Source organism: Diadema antillarum, unplaced genomic scaffold (genome assembly GCF_040938485.1).
Source record: "Diadema antillarum isolate AM-2024a unplaced genomic scaffold, OU_Dant_1.0 seq00001099_RagTag, whole genome shotgun sequence".
Classification (NCBI taxonomy): Eukaryota; Metazoa; Echinodermata; class Echinoidea; order Diadematoida; family Diadematidae; genus Diadema; species Diadema antillarum.
Window position 1 is genome coordinate 482050 of NW_027271916.1, and position 11178 is coordinate 493227.

General features: G+C 38.6%; 1 protein-coding gene across 1 annotated transcript in view; it reads right to left on the reverse strand.

Annotated features, from left to right (window-relative positions):
* Positions 1-4070: 4070 nt before the first annotated feature.
* The window catches only part of LOC139743642 (proton-coupled zinc antiporter SLC30A2-like), a 34457-nt gene continuing 27349 nt past the window's right edge, over positions 4071-11178 (reverse strand). Inside the window, exons 5-7 of the mRNA XM_071654110.1 lie at positions 7482-7587; positions 6055-6189; positions 4071-5071 (exon numbers count right to left, since the gene is read on the reverse strand). Coding sequence (XP_071510211.1) covers positions 4926-5071; positions 6055-6189; positions 7482-7587 — 387 coding nt within the window. The 3' untranslated portion in view covers positions 4071-4925. The remainder of the gene's footprint in view (positions 5072-6054; positions 6190-7481; positions 7588-11178) is intronic.

Genomic DNA, 11178 nt, shown 5'->3' on the forward strand with positions numbered 1-11178 from the left:
AAAGGCCCCCCCCCAGTCGTTTTAGGGTTAAAGTGTTACCTGATCTAAAAAGACGTTATCATGGACTGCTTTTAATGGTCTCCGCGGCTCACAGACATCGCCGCTTCGCGCCTTGTGGATGATGCTCTGCATCGTCGTTGGGTCAAACCCAGGTACTGCGGAGCTGGGGGGGCCTACAGCCCCCCCCCCCCCCCCCCCCCCCATCCCCAATCATTTTGGAAAAAAAGAGAAAAAAAAAGAGAAAAAATTGAGCATGCAAGTTTGCTTAAAATCGTAAGATGGCAACCCTAAAAATGAAAATCACCCTACTGTGGGAGGGGGGATACCCCCCTCCCACATCCTCCCCCCCGGAAAAAAGCTAGATCCGCCCCTGCCAAGTATACTCAGGCAGATGTCTGAGGGAAATACATGTTCTGGCAAAATCAGTTCGTCCTCAGCGGGTTAAATTTCCATCAGAGAGTGATACTGGCCAAATGACAATACATGTATATCATTTACCTCGTATGGTATTACTATATGGTTACAAATAACAAAACCTTTAAGTAGTTGAGATCCTCATACCTGGCAAGCTGACAATGAAACAGAAACTCCCTGAATTCATTAAATCATATTTCCACATAATCATTGCAAACACACTGAAAACAGACCAACCTACCCTACCACAGCATCTACACAGTATGAACATTACCCCTCACTTGTTTTCACTGTACAACTACATCACAGCGGTTCTCCTCTTTTTAGTCTTCATGACACTAACTTCCCTTTCTACCTTCATAGATCTTCTAGCCATATCATAATGCTGATTGCATAATAACATATCTTTAGGGAAGAAAATGTACAAATAAAGACAAAATCGGGTAGAGTGGTATCGTGTCTCAGTGTCTGAGTCTATGTTTCAGTACAAAGCTGGACAATATACCTGACCCTGTATCACAAAACCACCAAAATGTTGCCAGACATACCGGGTAGATTTTTAGTTAAGGGCAGATTCTGAAAGAGCACTCTAAGCTTTAAAAGTCAAAACAAATTGATATTTCTAACCTATCTAAATAGTGGAAAGAAAGTACACACTCTGAAAATGTGTTTGCGCAAAATAGAGGCTTTGATGTTCAGGGTCTATTCAAGCGCGTAATCTCATACAAAAAGCTGTGCTCTGTGCAATGAATGGGACAAAAAACAGGATGAAGAACTCTATAGCAACCACAGTAAAGTAATTAACAGCTTATGCTGAAATTTGGCACACTCATTAAAAGCATTTTCTATTAATGAATAGCACTAAATTTCAAAGCAGTGGCATTATTCTTTCAAAAGTTATTAGAGTTGAACGAGAAGAGCGTGTAAAGGTTGTTGTTCAGAAATGAAAAGGGGCCACAGAGACATACCTACACATTATTCTGAAAAAAAAAAAGGTGTTCAACCCAAACTGCAAAAACACAATTTGCCATTAATGTTATGATCCCAAACTTCAGAATTACATTAAAGAAAAATTACTTCATCAGATAATATGAAAAAAAAAAAAAGATTGACTAGGTTGACCCACTCTGCCCATTGTGACTTCTCAAGGAAAATCAGGGCATGTGAGTTTTTGTTGGTTTTGCGATGCAGGGTCATATTATGACATGATGGAACCTACTTTTTCCTCCAGCCTCGACTTTGAGTTCACTGCACCAACAGAAAAAAGAAAACAAATATGATGCAACATTGGACTGGTATCGTACACTAATAATCACTGTTTGTTCTCGCTGTATTGGCAAACATTCAGTCCTCATTAGTGCTGTGAAATGATAAGTGGAGTTGTTAGCTCTCTCTCACAATCTCTTTATCTCCCTCAATATCTCTCCCCCACCCCAATAAAACGCAGACACAAGCATTCCCACGACAACTTAAAAATAATAGCCCTACAGAAAACACAATATCTTCACTAAGGACTGTGCATAAACAGGATTTACACACATGTACACCACAGAAACTCAATCTTTATGGCTTATAATAAACATCTGAATCAAGATCAACAAAGTGTCATTTTCCCAAATTATAATACTGTAATATTCAAGTATCATTGAAGTATTTCTGATATTCTCCAACAATGCAGCATGTGTTAATCCAAATACATGTACGTAAGTTGTTTATACCGTGCTACACAATTGAGTTGTTTGGGCCCTTCACACATGAAGCAAAGAAACATACCATATATATTTCAGTCATGGAAGAACATAACATCAAAGTCTATCTATTGTGACAACAATGTTTGTCCCCAACATGTTTGGCAATGACAGCATACTATACACGGAAATCCCATCGACAACATGGTCACTTGCACCAACATACTGTTTGTAACTAGGTGAAATCAGCAGTCCCAATTTTCTATACCCATATATTTATTATTCATTCTATGGCAAAGTACCCAACGACAAACAGGTTTGATCATAACCAGTTCAAGCCCACAGCGAGGCCGATTTGAACGACGAATGACAAACAAAAGCATACCCTTTTGTTTCAGATATGAGTTAATATTTCCATATCATCTGGTCACTCCTGTTCAGAATTGTCGATGAACAGCATACCATTAGATAAAATCTTTTCAATGAGAACCAGATTAAACTTCCTGAGTGTCTTATTCCGTGCTATCAAAGTCTTTACTTCAGGTCATTTATGACTAGCTCCCAATGATAATGTTGGCAGTAGGTTTGTGCCGATTGGCAATGACGTTTTCCCACCACCAAACCGGACAAGCTGATGAAGCATGCAGGAGCTGATGTGAAACCATTCTCTCAATTAGAACAGTAAGTTCATATGCAAAATTGCAATGATTTTAATTTGTACCTTATTCAGGTCATATAGTGTACTGTTCACTATAGGTCATATGTATAATGCTTAGCGTTTACCCTGTAGGAAACACATGCAAGATGTACGCAGTTCCTCTGCATATGGCTGATGACCCACATTCTGAAATTGCCGAAAATGAAATTAAAAAGGGACTAGGATGTGTGTACCTAGAACGTTAACCCCCAATTTCCCCACTTATCAGGATAGTTTCGATACTACCAAAAGTCAATCCAAAGTCATTGTCCATCAAACAAACACAGCTGTCAAAATAAATTCCCAATGAAACAAGCCCTGTAAAATCAATTACTCTCTCTCTCTCTCTCTCTTGGCAACAGCTATGAATTTTTTGAAGTTTGTAAATTCAATTGTGAGTATAACCTTTTTTGTATTTGAACAGCTAGAGAGCAGCATCTTCATGCACCATGCACAAGAATCATAAGATCATCATATATATCTCAAAACAATCTTTATTTTATACCAAAAACCCCAAATAGAAGACACGTCTAAGCCAAGGTGAAACGCATAGCTACAAACTCCTCCACTTTGGTTTGGTTCTTTAAATCAACTTTCAGAATGCAATAACTTATATACCAGTAGAGCCAGAAATTGACAGAAAATAAAGTATGCCTTTTAAGCCTTCTGGGATTATTGCAGAAGGCAATATTGCTTCTTTACTCTACAGAGGATTTCTTACTTTTATTTCTTAAGTACATTCAAGTTTTGAAATAAATTATATCCCATTGTCATTGGCAAGCTGTTACTGAGATGTAAGAAACACAATTATGTTGGCACCATTACTGTTTTTGGCTGGTCTTTTTTGAAACATATTTACAATGAGTTACCAATTGTAACAAGTAACATTGATGGTCCTGGCCGCCTCGTCATAACAGGGTTTCTCTGTACAAAGAAGAAGACTTATAAAGAACATTGGTAACTGTTATAACAAAACCTTGTCACGATGAAGTAAATTAGTAGTCCAATTTTCGAGATTCTTTCATAATTCAATGACATTTTGTCCTTAATATTACATTATTTTGATATCATAAATAAATTTCTCCGTGCCAATGCACTGGCTATAATGAGAGGTTCCTGTATCAACAGGACACGGAGAGGCTACGTCTTTTATTTCAGAAATGGAAGAATGGAATCGGCTGCAATATGTCAGCCGCAGCTCTTCGGAAGATAGAGTTGTGTCAATGCAGCACCATTGCAAAATATGAGCATACGTGTAGGTGGTGCTTTGAAAGGCATTATTTCACTGTGCTTGGAGGTTAACATTAAAAGTGTGAACATGCATGCAGTATTTGTGATGGAGGTTTGCTAACATTTTATCAATACAATTTTACTTTGAACAGATGCTCATTGGTACAGCCCTCTATCTAGATATACATTTCATAAATGTGGAACAGAGTATCAAAGCAAGATATATAATGCGCAGAATGATTGAAAATGCGTAGTAGGCACGTATGACTTCTCAGATATAGATAGAGTCTGAATTAAAACTAAACCCTGCCTTCTCATTCCATACTGCCTTTGAACATTTCTCTCTCTAAACATTACTTGCATATGTGTCCATATAATGATATATATATCTATATAATAAACAAAAAAAACTAATAATTTGTGAGTTGTTTGAGGGGAGAAAGCTGCACTGAGAAGAAAGAAACCTCAAGATTATCAACTTTGTTTTCATTTAATTTTTTGCATTTAAAAATGCAAAGTCTTTGCGGTGTATCATCATCTGTTGATCTACTCGCAGTTTATAACTGCAGCTGACAGTCAGCTCCATGCATGCAGGCCCAGACCAAGCAGACTGCATAATTAATGCTTAATTTTTACCTTGTAAATTTGCTAAGGTTCATTAGCCACTCTCTGCAGGAGTACACATCGTGCAAGAACAGTGAAAGTTTGGCTACACACTTCACACACATTTTCAGCTGAGTGTCCAACCTTCTGATGCAATAGGAATGCACAGGGATTTTGAGATGTACGAGGCATCCTGCTGATAGAGTATGAGTGTCAATGTAGTACAAAAATAAATCAAAATCTTGTCCATTAGATGGCAAGAGTGACACTGACCGCTGATGCTACACACTCTACTAGCAAGGCTGTATGCATCTGACACAATTCCGCATGACAGCATGTTGGTAAAGCTCCACTTGTATTGTTGTGAAATGGATGTCATATTTTTTGCGGACCATTTTGGATGCCATCTTCAGCACTGTCTCATTGTTTGTCTCTGCATCTGTATTGGAGGGGAGAAAAAAGTGAGAGAGAAATGGATGACAGCTACATTGTAGGTCATGAACAATCAAGAGCTACTCTTGATGAAACTGTACGAAAACAGATGGAAAACACAATCAATACCACCTCCTTTTGTAACAAAACTCTTGAAAACTGGTTACAGCTTGAAGTCAAGAGTGAATGTTTGTGTACAATTCCCAAAGAAAACTCCCTCAGTGGTCCCTGACAGAAAGCAAATATTCAAAATGATGATTATCACTCCAACACATACAAACTATGAAAAGTTCATCCCCCATCCCAAGATAGCAATCTGTGCCCATAAACAAAGTTCTGGTATAGAGCAGCTGCCATGTCTTGGCACTTAAACTTCAGAAGTGTCCATATCTGGGCAGAGTAAAGTCCACTGGGAAGTGTTTCGATAATGCACTCAGCACACATTGCCCACAAAGCACCACTTGTCTATATGGCTACTGGTTACTGTATACTGCCAGTCATGCCTGTAGTGAATTGTATAAAGCAAACGGGGGGAGGGAGTAGCTCCCCAAGACATAATTATGTGCCACACACCTACACAATGTACATGTACATCCGAACTCCAGATCAGATATGAACTCTATTTATGGCATATTACAGCACATCCAATTTGCATCATACAATGTAGGTCTACAAACGACCTCCTTTTGTTTTTTGGACACAGGTGTGTAGCAAGTCACATGGAGATATTTCTGGTAGTGAAAAAGGATTTTTCTTTTCTTTTCCCAGCCATGACCATACAGAAACATACAGAATATGAAACAAAAATACATTTTTTTTTTCTTGGTCAGCACCAATCAGTGAAATAAAGGAGTGTGACCAATGGAATGCAAAATGTTGATACTGATGGTAAAGTGGGAAGTGACAAAATTATATACAATAGATTCGGAGAGTTAGGCAACACCAGTTTCTCATGGAGAGGGACCACCACTGTGCATTGTTTAGACTTACCCACAGCTAGGTGCACTGCCATGGCAGCTCTGCTTGTTGTCAGACTCCAAACGTGAAGGCTGTGTGCCATTCTCACCCCGGGCACCTTGTCCAGGTCTTCTCTCAGCTGTGCATACTTTATGTGCCTTGGTACCCCTATGATTTAACAACACAACAAATACATTAGATCTGGATATGTGGATGCAGATCATTCTGCACGGTTAACCGGTTCCATGTGCTGTCAATAATACTTGTATGCAGTTGTATGTTCATGAAGTATGTGAGCATGCATGGATGTGTCTGATAATTCTACACATCCTGTCTCGATGAACATATATCGTTCAAAAGCAGAATATTAACCTACGTAAACTCTCAAACTGTCAGCTGATGGTTTGCCTTATCATTTCGAGCAAACGGAGAGGGATAAAGGAAATGACGTAATTTGAAATGATGGATACATAATACATTGCTTGTGATACATTTCACCAACACCTGACTTGGTTCCCAAGCTCCTTTCATCCTCCTCTTAAAATGTAGTTATCAACTAATCTACCTTCAAAAAGAACCACAAACATCCCAGATCCTGTGTCCATTCATTTAGCACAGTAAACCGATGACTTACATATACTGTATACGCTATATATTTCGCGGGGGTTTTATTTTCGCGAATTTCGCGAGTCGGGAGCCTCGCGAAATTAACAACACGCGAAAATATTACCTTCCAAAATGAATCCCTTGCCTTGATGATACAAACATTTCAGTACTAGTATAATGTCACGGCTTACCGAACAGACCATACTGGCTAAGCTTGTTTACGCACGTCCAAGTCTACTTACGAATACTGTAGAGAGCAAATCCATTATCGCAAGGGGACCACTCGTCAGAAATCTAGCGCGATGGACTTAACCACTTCAAAAATGTTGAATTCTAACTCACTAGATCGCAGAGTTTGGTAAGTTTTTTTCATGCAGTGTATAACTAGTATCATTCTTATATGCTAGTAAGTTGAAAATTCACACTTTCTTTGCCACTTCATATTTTCTCTGGTCCCCCAATCGCGAATTTAACCACTCGCGAAAATGTGTGACAGCGGCAATTCGCGAAAATTTATGTATGCGAAAATTATAGCGTATACAGTACGTAAGGTCTTAAACTGACCTCTGAACTTGAAGAAACACAAGGTTTTTTGCTGTTATTGTTCTTGCCAAAAGTTGAAACTACATGAGAAAATATCATTTGCATTCTGGTCACTAGTCAGATAAGTCACAAATTGTTCTACTCTGTACTCTAGTCCTTGTATAATACCCTCCAACTACAAATGCATGACCAAAAAAAAACCCCAAATAAACAAAACACAAATATTGCTGAATATTTTCATTACTAAACTCTGACATTTGTAGCAACCAGAAGAGCACAGTAAAGATGACATTTGGAAAATGAGAACTCACCTTCCATTAAAACGTTCATGGCATCACGTAAGACGGTCATGGTTGTGATCAGCACCAGGATGGAAAAGAGGAATGTACATATTGGATCGGCTATCTTGTACTCAGGCTGTCATGGAAAAAAAAAAATAACAGAAAGTCAAGAGCAATTAAATGTGTGATGTAGACATCTTCAAGTCATCAAACTCACTTTCACATCAGTATGAAACAAGACTCATAATAATCATATCATTACCTACGGAAATGTGCAATTATAGATCCATCATTCACAGGGTGCATAGTTCTGTTTTTCATTTCACACTGAGATATCAATATCAAGACCGCTGTTCAAACATCATAACATCTATTAAAAGCCCTGTTGACACTGTCAGCTGGTGTGAGCTCAGCTCAGAATGGGCCAGGCTCTTCCATAAATATGAATGACCCATTTTTAGTCGGGTGTCAAACTTCAGCTTGGCTTGGCCCAGCCACTAATGCCGGTGGCTGTGTCAACAGCACTATAACCCGATCACTGATAACAATTTGATATAAACGTCAAAGCTCTGTAGAAGGCTACTAGCTGAACATTTCAAATCTAGAGAACTTATGCTAGCATCGTAATGCTTACAACAAGTAGATTAAATGCCAACTAGCTATATATTTTTTTCTTTCTGACAAAAAGATATTTTTGAAGCTAAATCGTGGGTAATAACACATTTTGTGTACAAGGAACTTTTGTGACAGCCCACATTCAAAACATTCAAGACCATGTACACAAAGGTTGCAGCTGTGACCATGCATCACAAAACCAACAAAAAGTTGCACAGCTTGATATAAAGTGAAGTCTCAAAATAAGTGAAATCTATCAACTACGTTAATCTTGAGTTTTTTATATTTTCTAAAAGAGCACTTCTTCTCCTATGAAATTCATAAGTTTCGGATCATAGCACGAATGGGAAACTGTGTTTTTGCAGCTTTCATTTAACTCTTTTTTTTTTTTAGAATAGTGTCATTAGGCAATGATATGCCTTAAAATACCCCTTTTTGTTTCTTTAAAAAAAACCCTCCAAACCTCCATCCTTCAACCCTAAAAAGACTGGGGGGGGGGGGGGGGGGGGCCTAAAAGACCCCCCTCAACATTTCGCGCGATTACTCTGCAACACGCAATGCTCTCGCCGCGATGTTCTATGACTTTTTTCTTTCGAGCTTCCCGCACATTTTGACACCAAATTTGTGACGCCCGGGGGTACGGTTCTGAATTTACATTACTTTTTGTACATGCACGTGAGGCCGAAAATGGCTCAAAAATGTGATTGTGTGTACAAAGTCAATGCAAACTGAGTTTTTTCACATGGTTCATATAAATATGCTTATTTTTACTCTCAATGGCTAAATTTATAATTTGTTTTAGGAGTATTATGCTTCAAAAAGTGTCTGCCACAAATTTTATTTAAAAAAACAACGAAAACGAAAGGTCGAAAAAACAAAGAAATACATAAGAAATTCATAAAACAATAACATAAATAAGAAATTAATTTTGATACCGAATTTTTTTCAAGTGCATTTGCTAAGAATGCCACAAAGAATAATTAGAACAAAAATGAGCACTTTTGGAGCTTAATTTACTGATTTAGATCAAAGAGTCTGATTTCTTGCATAAATTAGCATAATTAATCAAAATAAAATAAAAGAAGACTATTTTGTAAAATTTGAATATACGACCTTGCAGATTACATCGCACACTACCATTGTGCAAATTTCCGCGGCGATTGCGCGATCCACGGCCGAGATCTTAAGGGGGGGCCCTTTAGGCCCCCCCCCCCAGTCTTTCGAGCTACCAAAATAGCCCAGTCTTTTTAGGGTTAAAAGGATGATGATACTGCTCTGAAAGTTGGTTGCATATAGTCATGAATACAAGTGTAGAATCTGCAAATAGACTGCAAAAATGTTAATCTGATTATCCCTTCAGTGAGGTTACTATGGAGATTTACATCCTGTGTTTGTCCCAGTCATCACACAGATCCACAGCTTGGTGAGATAAGTAGTTGAATAAACCCTTAACTACATAGTCTCTTTTCTCAGTAAACACACTGCCATAGTGTGTGCTTTCTTTCCATTATTTAGATAAGTTAGGAAAATCCCATTTTAAAACTTATACTCTGCTCTTCCAAAATTCATGTCAGGTGACTTTTTGGTGGTTTTGTGATGCAGGGTTACTGCTTTGATGCATGTGTATGTATTTCATCTGTTCTGTGGTGGACTAATTCCACTGTATAATACACACTTATATACACACATGAGATGTGTGAACATCAACAATACTTCTGAATGACCTTTCATCCCTCAGTGAACAAGAACTCACTTCTTATCTCACTATTAAACAGGTATCATCCCTCGTAAAATGCATTGCTTTGCTCAGAGTTCGTTTCAGACAATTAGCACCACTCAAAGTATCATTTATCTCCAAAGTAAATTTGGACCAAAGTACCAGCCAAACATATAACAGAGGATATGAGCCTGTGTGAAAGGTTTTATCAGATCATAAGGCTTTAAGTGTTTTCACACGTACAGAGAATGCGTAAATTGAAGCACGACTGTAATGATGCATCATTACAATCACGATTAAAGTGATGCCAGCCATCATTCAAATAATAGTCAGTCAGTGCTCGTTCGTTTCAGACAATTAGTCCCATTCAAGGTATCACTTATCACCAAAGTAAATTTGGACCAAAGTACCAGCCAAACATATAACAGAGGATATGAGCCTGTATAAAAGGTTTTATCAGATTCTAGGGCCTTAAATGTTTTCACACGTACCAAGAGTACGTAATTTGAAGCACGACTGTAATAATGCATCGTGATTCAAATGATGCATTTTGGCTGTGTGAATGCAAACTGGTATCACGCAGGGTGATCTGAATAAAAATTCTAGCCATCACTGAAATGATGGTCAGTAGGTGCTTTCTAATCACTATTTTCCAGAATTATGCAATAAAACAGTTGTGTACCCAGTTTGACCCCCAAATCATGTTTTTTGGGGGGCGGGGCTTACGGTGAACTTCCAACTATTCCCACAGGAAAACCCTGCTCGCCAAATGCTCACACTGCAGTCAAAGGCTGCGCTACTCACTCCTCGAGAATGACTGATTGGAACTCAGTAAAAAGCCACACCTCTTCTCCTTGCCCTGAAATCAAAAACCGCAGAATTCATGAAGCCTCCCTTGGTCATTTGTATGAATGATAATCCAAATTGTAATGGTAATCGTAACTGTATTTCAGCACTGCAATCAAGTTTCTTTATCAGTGTGAAAAGGACTCTACATACAAGCTTTCGGAGTATCAGCCTCCATGTGTTGGTCCCAGTGAACCTTTGACCTGTTGGACTCAAATATTCATCTTTAGTGACAAATACCAGCACAGGACAACATTGTAATTTGTCTGATACCTCACGCAGGCCTTCCCATAAATCTCCTTCAAATCTTTAATTCGGTGGGGCGATACATTTGTTGATGGTAGAAGGGTTCTTGGCCGGCACACAACCCTCTTCAACCATAAGGTGTAGAATTCAAGTCCCATTACAACACTTGTGTGAATGAGCAAGTCAATATATCTACCATGTTCCTCTCTCCATTAAGGTACACATTGTACTTCCCTGTACCAGTGGATGGGTGCTCCACTGGTTGAGCTGAACATCATGCCAATGTGGATGGACTTTGTGTAC